The sequence below is a fragment of the Misgurnus anguillicaudatus genome, chromosome 11, assembly GCF_027580225.2.
Source record: "Misgurnus anguillicaudatus chromosome 11, ASM2758022v2, whole genome shotgun sequence".
Lineage (NCBI taxonomy): Eukaryota > Metazoa > Chordata > Actinopteri > Cypriniformes > Cobitidae > Misgurnus > Misgurnus anguillicaudatus.
Window position 1 is genome coordinate 20048183 of NC_073347.2, and position 21812 is coordinate 20069994.

At 38.9% G+C, this 21812-nt stretch overlaps 1 protein-coding gene across 6 annotated transcripts in view; it reads right to left on the reverse strand.

Annotated features, from left to right (window-relative positions):
* Positions 1–21812, reverse strand: part of kat6b (K(lysine) acetyltransferase 6B) — a 43298-nt gene that overhangs the window by 11365 nt on the left and 10121 nt on the right. For 5 of the 6 annotated variants that reach the window (XM_073873258.1, XM_073873255.1, XM_073873257.1 and 2 more), the window contains 8 exons: positions 11391–11499; positions 8620–8735; positions 8339–8420; positions 3987–4119; positions 2539–3443; positions 1802–1920; positions 318–418; positions 22–163 (listed from right to left, as the gene is read on the reverse strand). In XM_073873258.1, the coding sequence (XP_073729359.1) occupies positions 22–163; positions 318–418; positions 1802–1920; positions 2539–3443; positions 3987–4119; positions 8339–8420; positions 8620–8735; positions 11391–11499 (1707 nt within the window). The remainder of the gene's footprint in view (positions 1–21; positions 164–317; positions 419–1801; positions 1921–2538; positions 3444–3986; positions 4120–8338; positions 8421–8619; positions 8736–11390; positions 11500–21812) is intronic. The other variant, XM_073873260.1, reaches the window with a different exon arrangement.

A 21812-nucleotide genomic window follows, 5' to 3' on the forward strand; every position in this document is an offset into this window, starting at 1 on the left:
GATTTTAAAGACAACACTGACCTCAAACACCGAGAGGTTATCCTTTCTGTAGATCTCATTAGCCGGCGGATGAAACCACCCACATTTCTTTGAATGCCTCTGCAGAATGTCCTGGCTTTTCATGTACTTTAAGCAGAACTCACAGAGATAAAGCTTCTGTAATCTGAGAAGACAAGCAATTAATTATAAAGTGAAGAATGTGGGACAAATTACAATGTAAGAGAGAACGTCTAAATCACATTCGAGTTAAGTTTACATTCACTTTAGGCGATTACTGGCCAATAACGTGAAACATTTATTTAGCAGTTGAGATCTACCTTGCGTATTCCGGAGGATATGGTGAGGAATACCACGTTTGTATTTCGTATTTCCCAAACTCAATCAACGGAGGAGATTGTCCTTGATCGCCACCAGATTTCTGTTAATGAAACAAACAGTGATCAGCAGAATGTCCTTGAGACATTAAACCAAGCTACATCTGTATATCATTTTAAAACATAGCAAGTTGTTCTTGACCGTATACACTTGTTGCTCTAAAACTAAAATGTTGGTGGTGGTCGCAGGGGGCTTGTATGTGTGACCCTGAATCACCAAATAATAAGGGTGCATTTTTTTGAAATTGAGATTTATATCATCTGAATAAATCAAGCAGAATAAATAAGCTTTTTATTAATGTATGGGTTGTTAGGATAGAACAATATACAACTATTTGGAAATCTGAAATCTGGGGGTGCAAAAAAAATCCAAATATCTTTAGCACTGCATCCACCTACAAAAATATTGACAAAAATAAATTTACAAATTATCTTTAGGGAACATGATATTTACATAATATCCTAATGACTTTTTTTTAAGTATTTTTGGCTTTTGCTACAAATATACCCCAATGCTTCGAAGACTGCTCCTGGTTTTATGCTCCAGGGTCAAATATAAATCTTGCATGAGGGTAATTATGTATAAGCAACACAATAGTTGCAACATTAAAGACCTCTAATGGCACATTTCCATTGCATAGTACCAAACAGTTTGGGTCAGCTTACTTTTGGGGGCTTTTCCACTGGGTGCAGTACGTAGTACCCAAGACTTTTTTTAGTACCACCTCGGTTGGGGTTTCAAGCGACCCGAGCTAATACCAAAACGTGACGCGAAAACACTGTAGATCACTGATTGATCTGAGAGAATCGTCACTACCAGCGTCATCGCTATCATGTAAAAGATTAGCTTTACCTTCATGCTAGCTTGTGCTGTCTCGAGTAAACATCTTTTTAATCTGTGCTCTGCTATAAGTTCCCAAACTCCCTTTTAGTGATGAAAAACATCCACAGGTTGAGAATCAGGAACACCATACCAGTTTTTTCCAGACTTGCAGTTTGTGGCGCACGTCCGCATATATGCTTAAATGCAACTTAAATGAGGCTCAGCGGAGCGCGTCGACTGATGCCACCAGTGTTTGTACAGAAACTGAGGTAGTAAAAAACACGATGTGTAAACATCTATGTGTGGTGGCCAATTTTAATTTTGTGGCGGACTGAAGTAACGTTAAATGAATGTATAGGGATGTATTCCAACAACGCTCTCCCTTGAATGATGTCACAGCAGTAGACAGCGCAAATATAACGACACGCCGATAATCCTTCCCACTCCGAAGTGTTACTTAACTCGATGGAAAAGCTAACCAAGCCAAAGTGAGGTAAGCTGACCCAACCTGACCCAAACCACACCGTGGGGTACTATGCAATGGAAAAGCGCCATAAGTGTGAGCCATACTAAAAGTTATGCTTGCCTTAAAACGTCTCCTTACCTTTGCTGTAAGCTCCTTGATGCGCCTAAACAATTTCAGATCCTCTTCAGCCACATGGTCACTGAATAAAGTCGACCGTCCTTCTCGTGTCCCTCTTCTTGAACACCCTGCATTAAAGGCTGCGAGAGTGCACAGAACAGAAATTTAAGATATCAACTTTTGCAGAACGTACGACATATAATTAAAAAGTGGACTGTTTAATAGGATATTAGTGAGTACTGACTTTATGCTTGACATGGCATTCAAAATCACTGCTAGCATGCAAATCTTTAGTTATGAAAGGAGAGCTGATAGGAAAGGCTCGTATCAACATTGCTGGCCAACACGCTAACCTCAAACCTCTAACCACACATCACAGTTTGTTACTAGGCAACAGTGACCTTTAAACAAGTACTCGTTTGTGCACAGGTTGAGAGGAAACCAAACCAGGAGCAAGGGTCATTTGAAATGCAAACACTTTACACTAAAGTGCTTGTAACTAAATGTAAAAACATTAATAACTTTGGTTTGAGAGGCAGGTGTGAGCAGCATGAGGACTTGAGCAGATAGAAAAAAATCCAAATACTTGAAGGACTTAAAAAAGATTGCAAAAAAGGTAAAAAAAAATGCAGAGATGTGGTATTAGTTGAAAAAAAAATCCATGTTATTTTGCTTCTAAAAATGAGGAGGATGACTAAAAAGGTTTAGGATGGAAAAGCTGGTTGGGCTGCTAAAGAAATTCAGGCCCCCGTGCTTACCATGGTTCGGATTAACTCTTCCGTCTCCCAATCTGCCCTTCCCTGGTGTGGTGTGCTCCCTCTGTGGGGAGGCCTTAAACCTAAACCTGCCTAGCAGCTTGTGCTTTCTCAAGAAGGGAGTTCGTTTGAAATGGAGTGCCGACTTAAACGGCCGGCCCCGCTTGGGCGGCCATCCTGGCGCAGAACCGGACAGGGATGCTAATTTACTAGCGAAACCCTTAATGGGCTTCTTTCCTTGAAGTTGTAGGGACGTTTTGGACGAGGTGGAAGAGTCCCGGGTGCGGCGCGCACGCCTGGGCGGCGCGTAGCTGGGGAGTCCCTTTTGCCGGGACTGTCCCTGAGTGGTAAAGATGTGAGACAGTCCATCAAAGAGTCCCTTTAGCTGGTTGTTGCCTGGGAGGCTGCTTAAAGAGGGGCCGCTAGACTGGGAGGAGGAGCTGTGTGGGGAATGGGCGGAGCAGGGCGAGGAAGAGTGGGCATGGTTCAGGGAAATAGGGCTGTGTCCTTGCGAAGGGGAGGGGGTTAGGAGAACGCTAGACGGGGCATTTAACCTCACACCTGGCGTCAGCGAGCTGGAATGGGGCTCGAACCGGCGTTTCCGATAGCCTCGTTTCTTCTGCCTGTGCTGATTCGAGGAGCCCGACTCCTCAGGGCGCAACCGTCGACCCATGGGCGATGGTGTGAAAAATTTGGAAAGCCCGTCAATGAGACCTTTGGTTTTCTTGTTGATTGGGGGCAACGTGGAGAAGGTGGGTGTGGATGTGAGGGGATCAGTGAGACTTCTGCCATCTGTGGTGGGTATAAAGGTGCTTGATGAGGGTGGGGTACAGAAAGTGCTTATGGAACCCCTACCATGCCGTTCTTTTTCAGACAGCTCAATGGATCCTGGACGACCCCTGTCAGACCTGCGAAAGCAGACGATGGTTCGATTAATAATACACAAAATGAAAGACAACCTGTGTGCTACAGTATAACTATGGCAAACGAAAAGCCTATGCGTTGATTCGAAAGCCCGATTTCACAGCTTCAATAACACATTCCACCGTGTCTATCAGTGCTTATCAAGCCCCTAGGAGGGATATAATCCCTGAAGTCTTGCTCATTTAAAAGCGTACTGACCCAGACTCACCCGGTGCGACTGAGAGCTTTCCGACTGAGCTTTACTACACAGCCATACGTTAAAAATAGACTTCCAAAGAATGTCCTCAGGCTAAGAGTACATTGCAGCAGCCATGCTAATTTTAAACCTTTTGGATGAAAGGGTATGAAAACCTACATACACTCTCAAGGCATTAAAAAATAGCCAAGGTCGTGAAGGACAAAAATCAGAGTAGGTCATCAAAAAGAACATTTACAGTTAAGGCAACATACTGATATGAGACCTGAAACCTTTAGCCTAAACATAACCAACAAGACAGTAACAGCGTGAATGAAATGAGTTATCGTACATCGCTGGATGTGTTAGATTTTTTCTTGGCCTTCCTGGCTTTGCATATCGCCTTTTGATCTGGGCCGCCGTCTTGTGTAGCAACCGTTTTTCCTCCTGCTCCTTTGGCCTGCATACTTGGCAGATCCACATTCCTGGGGGAGGTCCAGAAAGACGAAAAAAGAGAGGGAGAAACAAAGAGAGAGAGAAGCGTTTCAAAGATGGCTCATCATGTCTGCAGATGTGACACTTTTCAAATATTTCTTTATAGTGCGGAGCACAGATGACCCGCTGTGTCTCTCCCTTCACTTTCACTCGCTATAGTAGAAAGAAGAATGGGGGAAATAGAAAGCTTTCTACAGGTAACTGTCAAACAAGGAAATGTAGAAGAAATGACTTTGTGTGGGTTGATTTTCTGACAGGGACCCAGTCCTTTCATCCCCTGTAGAGGATCAAGTAAACACAAACTGAGTGATAACCCCCCCTTTTATCTTGACATATGACATATGTGACAGCTGGATGAAAGTAAAAAAAAACATTTTCTTCTTTTCAATTCTTACTGTGTATTTTTAAAATAGTACTGAGATTTCAAGTTCATAGCAACTAACATAGTGGCAAAGCCCACAAACACCATGTATTATTTTTAGGGCTGTCAATAGATTAAAAAAATTAATCTAGATTAATCGCATGATTTCATGAGTTAACTGCGATTAATCGCAAATTAATCGCACATTTTTATCCATTCTAAATTTACCCTTATATAACACTTTTCAGGTTTTTAATATTCTAATCATATATACATATATAGATGCTTTATGCAAATGTATGTTAACAACAGCCTGTATACATTTTAACAGAATCACCAGCCATTGTTTTGTAAATGAATTTTCCTTTCAGAATATTTTTCTTTCTCCATTTTTGTTTGCTGCTGAATAATTTGTGACATGTGCTGGCAAGTTTATTCGGTATTAGAAAATTTAAAAAAAAAAATAGTTGTTCATATTTTGACATTCTCTATTAAAACATTGAACAATGCATGATTTGTTGAAATATAACAAAATATGACAGAACTACACGTGTTTGAAGTTGAAAGAGTCAAATTACCACAAACATTTCCACATCAATACCTTAAAATCACTGGTAAAACTAATAGATTTAGCACACACAAAGCAAAAACATCATCAATGTATGTTCAACTTTTTTTCCTTTTGTTTGATTGACATTGAGACAGACTGCTTAAAATCTAAGTGATCTAATATAATGTTACACATCAGATAGTTTTACCCAACAGTTAACCAAACATTTACTTAAAACATAACAGATTATAGAGCCTACCTGCGTGAATTCTTATCAAAACAGATATTTGTAAAACTGTAATTTTGTGTAGATGTCTATATATCCGGGTCGCGCACTCGCGCGTCTGTGTGCACGCGCTTCAGATATCAGTCAGTCAGCGTGAGGGGATCGCTTTTGAGTCTTGTCGCTCTTAATAACTCTTTAACATTAATCAGGTACCGAACTTTATCTCTCTTAATGACTCTTTTAACATCAAGCAAGTCCTGCAGTCTATTTTCTAAGTCATGCATAAAAGCGAAACCAAAATGAATTGAGACGCATTTTTGCATTAGATTAAGCATTAGGAGGACGGTAACGTTACACCTCAGACGTATAAATAAAGATCATATCAGATGTCCAACGAGCATTTAGAGCATTGGATTTGGTAGACGATTTGCTTAATGTTCTTATTTCTATGAAAACATTTTACTCATTTAGAGAGAGTCACATTTGTCTGCGTCTCTGTTCATTCAACTATGGGCTGGACCAAGGGTCAAACAGAAATTGCGCGTTGCGTTAATCTCCGTTAATAAAATTAGTGGCGTTAAAATGAATTTGCGTTAACGCGTTATTAACGCGTTAATTTTGACAGCCCTAATTATTTTTTTGCGACTTTGACATGAATGACAAAAATCATCAATTGAATAGTCAAACATAGCCCATACATAAATGGACTTCACTTTCATTGGAGTTAACAAAGAAGTCAACATACTTAATGACAAATGTTTTATTTGATTAGCAACCTAGAAATATCTTATTTTAACTTTTTAAAATTTTCTTTGACTAATCCTTTAATTTTACTTTTGTAAAGTATTTACAATTTTCTTAAAAAAAAATCCAGATAATTTACTCACCACCATGTCATCCAAAATGTTGATGTCTTTCTTTGTTCAGTCGAGAAGAGGAAAACATTCCAGGATTTTTCTCATTTTAATGAACTTTAATAAACCCCATCACGTAAGAGTTTTAATGCAGTTTAAAATTGCAGTTTCAAAGGACTCTAAACGATCCCAAATGAGGCATAAGGGTCTTATCTAGCGAAAAAATTGTCATTTTTGACAAGAAAAATAAAACGTATGAACTTTTAAACCACAACTTCTCATCTATCTCCGGTCATGTGACGCGCCAGCGCGACCTCACACAATACGTCATCACGTCAAGAGGTGACGGTGGACGTATGCAAAACTACACCCCAGTGTTTACAAGTGTGGAGAAAGAGGGCCGTTCCGACATTGTTGTATGTGGAATGATATTAATTAATTAATGTCTTTGTGTCAGTTTATGGTTTAAAATGGTCCGCAAATGTGAGTTTCATATATGTAACACGTGACCTTTCCACGGCTTTACGACACTACGTGAGGTCGCGCTGGCACGCCACAGGACCGGAGACAAACGAGAAGCCATGGTTTAAAAGTGCATATTTTTTATTTTTCTTGTCAAAAATGACAATCGTTTCGCTAGATAAGACCCTTATGCCTCATTTGGGGTCCTTTGAAACTGCAATTTTAAACTGCATCAAAACTGTTACGTGTAGGTGTCCATTAAAGTCCATTAAAATGAGAAAAAACCTGGAATATTTTCCTCAAAAAACATAATTTCTTCTCGACTGAACAAAGAAAGACATCAACATTTTGGATGACATGGTGGTGAGTAAATTATCTGGATTTTTTTTGAGAAAATGGACTAATCCTTTAAGGTTTACATTTTTGTCTGTGTATGTCTTGCCATTTTTCCAACCATTACATAAAACCAGGGTAGTTACAGAACTAAAGGTTTTTAAAATAAACTTAAAGTCCCTGTAAAGTCAATCTTATAAATTATAAATAACATTATAAATGTTACAAACACCCCTCAACACAAGCATCCAGAGTTCGTACAAGTTTCAGAAAGCTTTTTTCGATTTAAGGAACTGCTGACGTTTCAGGGGTATGCTATACGCATCACTTTTTTTTATGGGCACGCCCACATGTTAATCAGCAGGAGAGCGAGAGCCAAGTCACAGGCATCACTTCACGCGACAGCTTTGTTTTATATCAAGACTCAACAATGGCATAAAAGAAGAAGTGTGTTTTTGGATGTAAGGAGAAGAAAGCCAGCATTATGGAAACAATGTATATAGTTTGTTTATCCGGGGTAGCAGCGGAATTGTGCGTGTGTGTTTGTTTAACGCTGGATTTCATTGAAAAGTCCCAACTGCGTCATGAGTTGCATGCGGTAAGTAAGACTTCTGTGTTATGTTGGAAATAGACACGTAAGTGCATATTATATAAACGACACGAACATTTAGTGAATCATAAGTTATCCAGTCAGTGTTGTATAAAGTGTTACATGACCGTGACTCGCTCCTCCCGCGGTAGTAACTCCTCCTTCCAAATTTTTCCGTACGTCATCAGAAAAACTCTGTAAAGCTAATCTGTCTTTTATAAATCTGTTATGGACGCTATAAGGTTGTAGTGTTTGAAAGTTGAGAGAGATGGTAGCTTTCCCAGGGGTGGGTGTGGTTTCAGCACAGATGACACAAACACGCCCCCACCGCTTGAGAGCAGAGAAATGCTAACTATTTTTCCAAAATTTTGTTAACTTATTTTATTTACTTGGCGTTTTTCATCATTAAATTTGGTTGGGTAGTTAATAAAAGAATTTCAGTGGAACACATTTGATATCTGACTTTACAGGGACTTTAAGTAAAATGAACCTGTTCAGCTCTATTGAAACACTTTATGATGCTGCTCCCTTTTTATCTTAGCACTTACATGCCCATTTTAGGCAAACTGCCATTAACTGAAAAGGACAAGCAGTCATTTGCAAGCCACAGGCAAAGTCATTAACAACAAGAGAGAGAGAGAGAAAGAGAGAGAAAGGCACAGACACACACACACACACCTCAAACAGTGTACATATCATCTTACAATTATGTAACCAGAATCCTTTGTGTAAAGGCACATTTAAAAAGCTTCACCCTTAGAATGGAAAAGTCTACACAAGCTTCACCCTTAGAATGGAAAAGTCTACACAAAGACAATCAAAGGCCGAACCTACCTTTTGGCATCCTGGAGAGCGGAGGGTCACAACACTCCATATGAAAACCCCTGTCACAGGAGTCACAAAAGAGCATCTGATCCTGAACAAAAACACAAAAACATGTCAGACACACAAAAAAATAAGACTCGATGCACTATATAAGCATCCTATACAGGCAAACAACATTGTGCAGTAAAACTGTCAGAACACAAGCAGACTTCTGACACTATAAAGGATGTCAAAGTGGCACGCAGCAAGAACTGGGCCAAAGCCATCAATTTAAAAAGAAAAGAACTTACAGCGTTCTTCCCCTGAAACTGACAGGAACTGCATGTTTTGCATTCGATGCATTGCCATCGCAGAGCCTTGACATTTGCAGTCAAATCAGCAGAGAACTTTAGACATGATGGATGGCCTTTGAGAAGAAATTTGGGAATAAAAAAAAGAAAGAGAAAGAAAGAGAGTCTTAGAGCATGCTCAATTAAAAGAGCGACATTACCTAATCCCTTAACTTTGGCAGGAAACACAAAAGCCCTCGCTGAAACATTACAGGATAAATGTTAACAGAGACTTAATCAAGCAGAGAGGGAACATTCTCCAGCACATCAAAACAAAACAAACCAAAGATTCCCCGACTGTGGATCGGTTAAATATTTACACATGGCATCAACAATGCGATGAGCTATGCGTAAAGACTTTCCAGAATCGGTGTTTAAAAGCACTGTATTATCAAACACTTCTGAGTAGCTAATTAAAGATAATTTGATGTTAACGAGGCAGAAACGGTACGCGTGTACACTGTAATGGCACTCGATCCGTTATAGTCATGTAAAAGCCTGCACTCCTGTCCCTTAGGGCTGCCAACCAGCTGTGGTTTACAGTGGGAGCACATTTTCTATACTTTCACCAACACTTAATGAAATCCACCTCTGCGCGTTGTTAAGTCAAACTCAGCCATAAAAATGTCACCGGGAGAACAATTCCTCGTGGCATTTCAAAATCACTGTTCAAAACAAATTACAACATAAGAGCAGGTAATTTAACATGAACATAGCAATTCTGTCTGGAGGCGGAGGAAAAAAATAAATAAATGAAAGAAACAAGCCAGTGAATGTGAAGAAGGAGAAAAAAACATCATCTTACAAAACCGCACACCTTTCAGCAGAATCCATCAGTGATTGTGGAAAGCCCTTCTGCCATTACGTTCATACAATATTAGACACATTTTACAGGTAAAAAAGCACTTAAGCCTCCAAGCATCTTGAGATACGAGAGCACATTTTAAAACATATAGCCCTAGGGAACAATTTAAGCAGTAGTCCCTGAACAAATAAAAAAGATATATATTTGGATAAACCATCAACAGCATACTGTATGGCTGATATCACAGAGATATGAAAACAACCTGGATTTATTGACAACAACTCTACAATAGCTTTTTTGTTCCAGCAAAAAATTACACAAGGGGGTTTTACTAGTGGTAAATACATTGAATTATTTACTATTGAATTATTTATAAAGATAAGTCGTAAAAAAAGTTTAACAGACTAATGGAGATCTTATTTAAACAGTTATGGTGTCTCTAAGGGCTTCTTCACAATTAATAAATAATCATCTCATCGCGATTGTTTGAACTCATCGCGATGATGTCAGATCACCGCAATGATTGCATATCTCTCTAAAAAACACAAGGGGGAGCTGCAGCGCCTGTATAAACGAGACCACATCAGATGGCGTTCCTTAACTGACAGTGTAACGCGATACATTGCAAAGCCATTTCATACAGTGGAAAAAACTATATTTAAAGAAATGCTGATGACTTTAATAAGTATGAACGCCAGGTAAAACATAAATTTCCAAAACAGCAATTCCAAATTTAGGGAAGTGATCTGTAAGGATTTTTTTTTTTGCAGCCACTACAGACATGTGGTCCAATACCAATTAGGATTGGCTACTATTTAAAGACCTGTTCTGGTATAGTCCGTTTATTTTTATTGCGTTTTGTGTTATTTTTGAGACACTTTATTGTGTTTATTTCTTATGAAGAATTTCCAGTTTTTGAAAGATTCATTTAATAATTACTTTTAAATGTGTGTTATGTATATTAATATTTTCTGCCAAGTAAACCTTGCAAAAGATTTAAATAAATCACAACAATGTGTGAAAATTATTTCATGAACAAACAAAAAAATCTATGAGAATTAAACGTCAAAGCCCTAAAACAGGCAATAGGCTTTATGTCCAGCTGCACTACTTCCTGAACTTCAGCCAGCTCCTTGTTTCCTGTCTGCCATTATTGGACAAACTGATTAATCCAGGTGTGTCTGATTATTGTTGTTGTGACTACTGAGGTCAGGCACACCTGGATTAATCAGTTTGTCCAATAATGGCAGACAGGAAACAAGGAGCTGGCTGAAGTTCAGGAAGTAGTGCAGCTGGGCATGAAGCCACAATTTATTAGACAATTAACCAGCCAAATTTCGTATAATCATGACAGCCCTAGGTGTCTCTGATGATATTTATCTATTATTGCCTTCCCATGTCATAATCTGTGTGGACATTTGGGCATTACATCTTACAAGTCAGTTTCATTCTGCTTTGACTCACTTCAGTCTAAAACTGATCCATTCATATGATGTAAATAAACTACACGGTCTATAATCGCAAAACAAATAGAGCATTAATAAATAATCTTCCTGTATCTCCCTTCTAGCTATAAAAATCAACCCTTCATATGGAGGAGACAGTTAATGCCTTGTAAATCAAAACAAAACAGAATTTAGTAACCCTGGGCCTATTTTATCAATGTGTGTAACCTTGATAACCCATCACTGCTCTGTTTGGCATATTGCATCACTGCCTCATACAAGTTACTCTCCGCTGTAGTTAGTCTCTGCTTTGATTTCAGCTGAATGGTTAGTTACGAAGTCAGACTCACACTTCAATAACAACCAAACACATTCCAGCCTAGACGATAACTTGCTTTCGGCCAGTTGGCACAGACATTGAGAAGATGCACGGCCCGTATATGGGCACGAGTCAGGCTGAGAGTTCAAACACGGTTACTTACCACTGCTCCCACAATCCGCACATGACAGCAGCTCCTCTGGTCTCTTGTCTCGATTGGATTCCTTCGTGCCCAAACAGAAGCTGCATATTGGTATCGGGTCAGCACGTGGCTGGAGAAAGAGACAACAAAAACGATCATTTTCTGTAAAATCGATTCGAACGTCTTTTGCTTTGAATTCAAATAGCAACACGAAAGCAACCTTTCTTTAAAGTCCTCCAACATCAAAGCGGCTGGTAAAGTGGTACCATTTACAGAGTCTTGATGTTTGACAGGATAAAACGTTCAAGAAGATATACTGTAGCTAAACACTTGTACGCCATCTGAATAGCTTAGAAGTGCAGAGCTTTAAATCATATTTTATATACACACACACACACACACACACAAAGACGTATAACACCGGTTCGACCATTACTTCGAAGACAAGACACATGAGAGGCATGGAAAGAGAATTCAGATTGGAAAATATAACATTTGGCATGTGTCTTGATTAGCTTTGTTTGAATATCGGGTGTCAAACTAGACAGGTGGTTACAAACCCAGGGAGCCGGCTAGTTAAGCATGCAATTATAGAGGACAAATACATGGTGCCAGATATAAAGCAGCTTTTGGCAGAGACAGGGTATGAACACAAGGACCCATAAATCAATCTAACATTACTCCATTAGAATGTTGAATACAAACTATATGTTTCATGCATTTATTAAAGGTGCCAAAGAATGCATTGAAATAATATGTTCAATTGTTCTCTGATATCTACATAGAAGGTATGTGGCTTCATTAAGTCAAAAAATTACGACGGTTTTACATGTCTAGGATTTGCCTTTATAATGAAATGGTCTATTATGGCGCTTTTCCATTGCATAGTACCCCCCAGTCCGGATCGGGCCAGGTCAGCCCACTTTAGGGGGCTTTTCCACTGGGTGCAGTACGTAGTACCTGATCCTTTTTTAGTATCAAATTGGTTGACAATCCAAGCGACCCGAGCTGATACCAAAACGTGACGCGAAAACACTGTAGATCATCGATTGGTCTGAGAGAATCGTCACTACCAGCATCATCCCTATAATGTAAAAGATTAGCTTTACCTTCGTGCTAACTTGCTCTGTCTGGAGTAAACCTGTTGTCATCTGTGCTTTGCTGTAAGCTCCCTTTAAGCAATGAAAACAACCACAGGTTGAGAATCAGGAATACCATACCAGTTTTTTCAAGACTTACAGTTTGTGGCGGCACATTCGCGACACACACGTCGCTATATGCTTAAATGCAACTTAAATGAGGCTCAGCAGAACGCGTTGACTGACGCCATGGGTGTTTGTACAAAATGAGACAGAGGTAGTGATAAACGTGATGTGCAAACATCTATTTGTGGTGGTCAATTTTAATTTTGTGAGAAATAAATGAATTTATGGGGATGTATAGCATTCCAATGACACTCTCACTTGTATGATGTCACAGCAGTAGGCAGCGCAAATATAACGACATGCCTATAATCCCTCTCGGAATTATTACTAAACTCGATGGAAAAGCTAACCAAGCCAAAGTGAGTTGAGCTGACCCAACCTGACCCATGGGGTACTATGCAATGGAATAGCACCATTAGTACCTTATTTGAAAGGGTCATGAAGAATAATTTTGAGCTCTGCTCTGATTGGCTGGTTCTCAGTTTAGTAGCTCTGCGTGTGTAAACAGACCTTGTGTTTGAGACTGTATCAGACAAAGATGCGAAATTTAAGGAATAATCAATTGTTTGGAGATTGATTGGTGGTTTTTCAGTATGGACCTGCAAAACGTAACTGTAACGTCAATAATAGAACTTCAGCCTAAACTCTAGTATATAGCAATAACAAAAATATAGTGCTAACTCAACAGTAGCAACTTTGTTTTTAACATTTAACTTACTTAAATGTGTAATTTACTGTTGGGGCATACATTTCGACTGTAACGTCACAGTCTGTGTTATGTTGAGATTGGCCTGTTTTCCAGCGGTCTTCTGCATGCACAAGGTTTACATAAAAAGGAGGACACAATCGTGTTTAAGGCTCACAATATGTCATTACCATGTACAGAACTCTTATTATTCATCTATGCAGGTAAATACAGTTTTCCATTCTATGGCACCTTTAAACATTTATGCAAAAATGGATAGTGTATTAAACCAAGCTATTAAAGTGATGTGTATAGCACTGTGTAAGGTTTCTGAGAGAAGTGGGAACCAGCAGGGACCTAGAATACAATATTATATAAATATCTAGGACATAATATGACATTATCCCACTCTTTTACTCCCCTGCCTCTCTTCCATTACTACTGGACATCTGTAATTACATACAGCTCATTCGGAGTATGGATATGTCAAATAAAAATAACAGATCGTGCCAAACAGACTCCTAATGTGCAAAATGTAATTCTTAGTGTGAAAATACCAACAAAGTATTTTTTTCCCAATAGAATCTCCCATCATGTAAGATCTCCAGAGATAAGCGAATCTAGACGTAGAACCCATAACATGTTAAATTAAATCTAAATGTCTCCAGTGAATTCGGTAGGCCTGCTGAATTTGACTACTGTAAAGATTACATTCCTGTGTGAAAGCCAATTTAAAAGTCTGAAGCCAAAACAGCAGATATCAAACAATTAAACCTGTGCTGCTACTGATGAAGGATAAAGAATGTTTAGCAGGATGTCTGTACGTCACAACACGCCTTACCGTATCGCCAAGCACCGCAATACACAACGCTAAGCCTGTGTAAATATTGACAATGGGATGTTATACAACTGCGAGAGGTGTAGCCAGTGCCCTCTAAGTGAGGGCAACGCAAGGTGCCGATGCCAAAAGAAGATTACAAGGAACTGAACAGGCCCAGTGAATAGCTCCCGAGATAAGACTGTATCTTTCTTCCCAAGAAAGCCTGTGGCATGCAAGATTCATGTAGCAAAGATCAGAAAAAGGTTATGTGGAATCTTGATGAAACAGTCAGCCACCATACCCTCATGTCTCCAAACAGTTGCATGTACTGTAAATCTCAGCATGGGTTGTATAAGCCTATTCAAAACCAAGCATAAGACGGTTGCAAAAACACACCGGTCTCCTGAGAAGAGGAACCAGAACTTGAGAGTAAACAAGCGAGTGATTCGGCTCAACTCTCTCCCAAAAGGCTCGTCAACGAGAGAGAGCGATCCGTCGGGGATGGCGTATATCAAATGCAGATGGGGCATTAGACGAAGGAATAAAACTACATCTAGTGGGTATGTTCTCTGTAACATCTCAAGAGATCCACTCAGGCTGAGATCCCCGCTGTGCCGTGTTGATAAATATTGAGTGTCTGTTCTGGTGAGAAACCTGTTGAGAGTAATGCTAGACTAATTGTTTTATGCAACAGGCAATCAATCCCTGGCCTATTAATCATTTTGGCAGACCATCAATTTGCAGATGGGTTATTCATAAACATTGCAAGTTTTCATTTAAGTGCCAATTGAAAGGCTCCAATCGATGGCCCCTGAATGATACGCACGCCTCTTCATACAAACGATGAGTTGGTTAGTGCTAAAAATGAATGTGTACTTGTGGCCCATAAAGGGTTTCTCTCCCTGAGGGCGACGTAATCACAATACACAACAAAAATCCCACCATGCACATAACGCTTGACCTCAATTGCCACCAAACAATACATCTGTATTCATGCACAGGAGGGGAAAGCACAGGCACTGCGGTCTGATATAAATACAAATAAACACCGGCTCTACATGATGCTACATCATTCAATAACATTGCCTTGAAATCAATTTACTGCTAGATCACTGGATTGTTTTACTGCATTAAAAAACACATTTATTTACCGTGAGTGAGTGCACACATTAAACGAATAGCCAGGTTTGATGTGCATAATGACAAATTAAACTTTAAAACATAGCTAGTTGGAAACCTCTGCATGTTTGACATTAAGTTAGCAGTGTAAAAATCACATCCATGTAGGGTAAATAAACATGCATGCAAGTTCACTAAAATATGACTGTCAAATAAATCCAGCTAGGCTAAACAAACTGTTTATCCATCAGAACTAGATCCACCATCATGCTTCCTAACCGGTGCAGTTCTCCGGCTCAAGTTTACAACAAATCCCAGAGATATCATATTGCCACCATACAGTGGCAATCATAAACAATTTGACATTTATCACCACCAGGGCACACACAAACCTAGCACCAAAACTAGTGTATTGACGTGCACATAAATTACACAGGGGCACATTCTTGGTCCAGTGTGTGAACACAAATATGTGCTGATTGGTGACTACACCCTGCTGAATACTGTGACAAATACATGACCTGAGTATTTGCAAAAGAACATTCCCATCATTCCCATCTAAACCGGGAAATAAAAAGAGTGTGATAAAATTTCACAAGTACAGCATGGGTCTGACTTGGTATGCTCAATAATTTATTATACCGATCTATTAAAAGGCAGCATAAACAGCACCGGGGGAACAAATGCTACAGGTGGACATGTACAAAACATGCTGAGAAATCTGTGACTGTGATGACCGCAGAGGCACGTACAGGTCATGATTTGAATAATGTGGAGGCTAAATCCTCCGTGTAGGAACATGAGGTTCTCTATGGCATTTAAAATAACATCTGTGGTATGAGAGCTACAAATTCGCTGAAGTCTAAGCAGCCAAAATTGAACTACAGCGTGAATGAGCTCATAGTATAAATACGTCTACACAACAAACCATGACTAAAATCTGACGCTATGCGTGGGATTGTTTTGTTGCAAGTTTAGGCGCATGACAGGGGCCTTGCAAATATAACCTCAACATGTCTATTAAATACGTTCCAACACAACGCCAACATATTGCTTACAAGCTTCAGTGATTTATAGATTGTGTCAGAATGATAGTGGCATTGGTGGACACGACTTATATTAAGCAACTTTGCTTTCATTGCTCTCATAATTCTTAAAAAAATAAAGAATTTTAAGCATTTATTTTTGGTCCAAGAGTTGAATTGCTCAAACTCTAAAAATGTCTGGGTTATTTTTGACCCATAATGGGCAAATATTGGACAGAACACACTCTGGGTCAAAATGACCCCATGCTGGGCTAAAAATAACCCAATATTGGGCCGCCGTTATGCAACCATGGATAACAACAACGCAACAGTTGGGCTTAAACAACCCAGCACTGGGTGAACTTTAACCCAGCATTGTGTTCTGTCCAAGCGTGCCGCACAAGCCCTGAAAAGTGAAGCCAAACCGTCTTGATCGCCACCCAGTGACTAGTCCCAGTATAGGTCATAAACCGCATCCCCATGTTATTCAATGGGACTTGAGACCAACTAAAAAATGTAATTACACTTCAATTATATTTTTTCCGAAGCTGGTTTCTGTCATTTACTGTAGTTTATCACGCTGATGTAAATTCAAATGTTTGTTTTTAAAATAAGTTTGTGTTTAGTTAGTTATTTAATGATAAAAACAGTGGTGTCACGTCATGATTGACAGCTGTGATATCATGTGATATGCGCATTCTGCGAGAGCGGGGTCTTGAAAAGACGCAACATCTCAAGAGTATTGGATGATCTACATACTCGTTGCATTTATGGAAGTTATCATCATAAAGTATCATCCGGTGAAGAGTAACCATGTATTTCAGCCCACATTTAACCTGACTGCTTCTGCTTTTATCTTCATAAATCTTTGAATCCTGAGATCTCAGCTTGGATTGCCACAAGCAGAGGCATATCACTTCTAAAAGGTGCCGTTCATGTGGTTAAACTTCGCCCTCATCCAATAACCAGACACACTGGCAGTAATTGACACAGAATGGTTTCTACTGGCATGGATTGCATGATCCAATCCAGTGACAAGCACATCAGCATCATCTTTCAAGTGGTTTGAGACCAAATTAAAATTGTTTCAAGCCAAACGCGTCATGCTTCAATGTGAAACAGGAATGTAGGGCAGATCTGTTCTGACGCTGACCCGTGACTGTCCCATTACATTTTCCAACAGCTCTATTAGCTCATACATGCCTCTAAAACCCAAGAACTTAATGAGGATGGCAGAGCTATTACATTACCATTACTTCATTCAGGTCAGTCTGCCTCAGCAACAGCAACATGGCACGTGCTCAGGTATCTGACACTCTGGGTTATCCAAGTAACAATTACTGCAGCCCTAATTAAGTCATCTCCACTTCAGGCTGTGTCTGACCCTTTCGTCATTACACCCGTGTGATGGTGGTTGTGGCGGCTTAATGGTTAGAGACTTGTTAACACAAAGCAATTGCGTTCAGTGGTGACATCAATTGATCCGGGAACTCTACAGAGATACAGCTAGAGAGATTTCAATCTTGCTCCATCAATAGTGACTTGAGAATACCACTTGAGAAAAATTTAACCCGCTGCTACACAACAACCAATGCTATTGTACATTAATAAATAGTAGGGGAAGCACAACAATAAAAATTGTCTGGGAACAGTGTTTCAGTGCTTGACTGGTCCACAGCTGAATTGTCACTACATCTTACTTTGTTAATCGGCATTGATAGTTCATTGGTCAGAACAATCAGCTATCTGCAAAAGATCCCTGTCAATAGTTTTTCCGAGTGTGTCCGTTGCTTTATAGCATTATAAAGTAATTCATTTGCGGAATAGATGCTGCATTAGAAGAGAAACAACAGCAGGGACCCAAGTTAATCGTCAAGGCTGAAAGCACAATTATATTAGTAGTACCTCAAACAGTTACCCAAATGTTCAATGTCATGATTATTACTATCGATTTGCATTCGTTTATGTCCAGCTGGTTACTTTTATCCATAATTTAAGTTAATTATGAGAGAAAGCAAAATATATGCAGCTGTCGGCTACCTTAACAATAAAGTACAAATAAAGTACAACACTACACATATAATATACATTTATGTAATTTAAATTTTACAAGTGGGAGTATTTTACAAAAGTAAGTATTTACTTTAATTCTCATAAAATAATTAATATATTTTATTTATAAATTTATTTTTATTCAGCACATTTTCATGGTTCAGTACTGTTGTTTTATTACTTTTGTAATACATTTGTAATACTTTGAGTGTTATGTTTGTTTTTTATCCAGTATCCATTTTAAAAACTATCAGTCTATTAATCAGTTAACGGCAAGAAGGGACCAACTTTGTTATATGTATTGTTAAAATCCACTATCCGTCGACCTCTAACAAACATTCATTGTTGAACATACTGAAAACATTTGGATTTGTACGAATGATATAACTTATTTTTCAACAAGAGTGCATTTGTGAGCATGTATTTTATGTATCGGGAAAAAGTTTGCATTATTCTGTTCCAACTGACTAATTCTAAGTATGGAGATTACTGTACATCAATCACCTTGCCAAACTGTCCAAACACAGGGCTTCACAAACTCCAAACCAGAGGTGGAAAGTAACGAATTACATTTACTCAGGTTACTGTAATTGAGTAGTTTTTTTGTGTACTTTTACTTAGTTTTTAAAATCTGTACTTTTACTTTAGTATGTTTTGTTTAAAGTATTGTACTTCGCTACATAGAGAGAGAGAGAGAAAGAGGAATAAAGGTCTGACATCAGGTACCCAGGTCAGGGAAGCTAGAAGACAATAAACGTGTCAAAAGTATATAGCCATGGCACTAATCTCTTTATATGCTTATTTAAACTATATAGTTTTATAAAATAATGTGTTACCAGCAATACATCAATTACAACCTATGATTGTATTTACTAGCTGCTGACCACCTTCAAAAGTGCATAACTCGCATGTAAAAATCATTAAACATTTCCATAAAGGTAGTTTAAAAAAGCTTTTAATTTTATTAACTTTTTCTTATTGCACTTTAGTTGTAAAGATTTTCCTACAATTAAAAACAACTAGTTTGAGATTTATATTCCCTTGTCGTTTTTGAACTATACTAGAATCCTCCATCTCTCCCCGCTGTAAAAAAGTAACTTTTACTCCAAGTTAAAATGACTTTTTACTTTTACTTGAGTAGATTTTTAGACAAGTAACTTTACTTTTACTTAAGTAAAATATTATTAAAGTAACTTTACTTTTACTTGAGTACAATATTTTATTACTCTTTCCACCTCTGCTCCAATCACCCGTAAGAAACATCACTTGAGTGCAAATGATTAACCAATTCCTTTCTCATTCTGTTTGATACTTGGTATCAAAATATTGCCCTTCACATAGTACTGATCCTAGTGTTGTCTAGGGATGGGTACCGAAACCCGGTATTAAACTGGCCCTGGGGCTAAATTATGAAAGACCCTAGTATCAGTAAGATCTGACGCTATCGGTTTTGCTTTCGGTCCTGGAGAAAAAAAAAATGTACGATGTATTCTTGCTTAATAATGTTTTCGTGCACATTTTATCTCACCAAACATTTCTAATTTGCGATTAAGACGTTTGTCTGTGAGATCTGCGAGATCTCTCATGCGCGCCGCGGAGGCTGTCTGTCTGTCAAACACAACAACAACAACGAGCGCGGCGCACGCACACGCATAACAGCACGAAAACTACCAGAGCAAAACATTCAAAAGTGTGGTTATACTTCACTAGAGTTGATGCAGACAACGCTCGTTGTCATACAGGTAAGTGCAACAAGATGTTTGCATGTAAGGGCGGAAACTAGGGGTGTAACGGTACGCAAAAATCACGGTTCGGTGCGAACCTCGGTTTTGAAGCCACGGTTCGGTTCATTTTCGGTACAGTAAGGGAGAAATGCAAACATTAAACTGCAGGTTGTTTATTACTTTAAACTTTTTTTTACAATTTGTTTACACTTTTTAAAACACTTTATTAAAGTATAACAGATAAAATATATATAAAATGAAAAAATAATAAATAAAATACTACTGCAAAGTTCTTTTTTACATTATTTTATAACAGAAGGTAACTCTTATCTTAACCTTCTCTTAAACTTTTTCTACTAAAACCTTGAACTAACAAATTCAATTCCTGAATACATTTATGAACTATTAGCCTACATTTTTGGCACTAAAAATTTTCTGTTTTGATTTATTTGGATTGTTTAACTCACAGAATTGAATTGGCTATGTACCATCTCTGTATAAAAATAATATTACTGCTCTATGTGTAACTGCATAGCAAGCAACATGATGATATACTTATTATACACTCATTTTGAGATTAGTGAGCTGCATACATAGCCATCTTTGATCTTTTGCACGTTTCTCCTAATCTTTGCTTGTGTCATCAATGTAAGCTGTGACTTTACTTACGAACCCCTCCGCAGCTGAGTAACAGCTGAGTAACCCCGGGTTAGAGCTCTTCTCTGTCCCGACCAGCTGATCGCATTGTGACAATGATATGATTGACGTGATATGCAGATGAAAAATCTGATCACGCATTCCTTATTCTCGCTGTCACGGAAAGCGCGTCTCGTGAATGCGTAGCAACGAAAGACGTGCATCCTCTCACGCACTTTTGAAAGAACAAAGCAGCGCGTTGACACGCGTTTAACATGCGCTTTTAGATACGACACGTAAACGTTTACATCAATAATCAAACGGATATACAACTAAGTAAATAAAAATCTTTCTGCGGGCCGAATTATGTTATATGTTTGACAGAAGACTTGCGCTGAACGCGGAGACTTCCGCCACTTAATATGTTCGTGCGGAAACGCACGTATTATGTTCCGCACAGGCGCACACAAAATGCTTTCGGTGCACGTGCGCACCGTGCCGAAAGCCCTGAACCGAAACGGTCCGGTTCGAATACACGAACCGTTACACCCCTAGCGGAAACACAAGCAATCTGTCAAAGCATCTTTCAAAAGTGTATTACGTGCAGAAAGAAGCTGTGTCCCAATTCAAGGGCTGCGACCTTCTAAGCATACAACCTTAAAAGGGGAGCACTCGGTCTTTCAAGGTGGCAGCCTCAGAAGTCCGCGAAGAGAACTGAAATGAGACAGTCTAAACCTCGGAGGACCTATAATTTGCGTCACCTGTTGCACGCGCCCACCGCGCCTGTCAGCAGGACACAGCGGAGACGTTTCTGACTTATTTAAATAAATATGGAATCAGAAAAATATTCATTTATTTTAGAAAATATGACACGTTGATGTAGATTAAAATATTCAACAGTATATAAAATTAATCAACCTTAGAAATACGCAACATAAACAGAATAATATTAACACAAGTCACAGCCTCAAGTCGCGCTGCAATCGGTCTTAAAATACGTCCTTAGAAGGTCGCAGCCTGCAAAATTTTTCGACTGCCTAGCTAGCTCATCTCTGGTGGTTGCCGCATCAACGTCAGGCATGTATGCTAAAATCATGTTGAATCAACATTGTTCACGTCATTTAAAATAAATGTACAATCTCCCTAATTGGTTTGCTTACCTTACGTTGAAATTCTG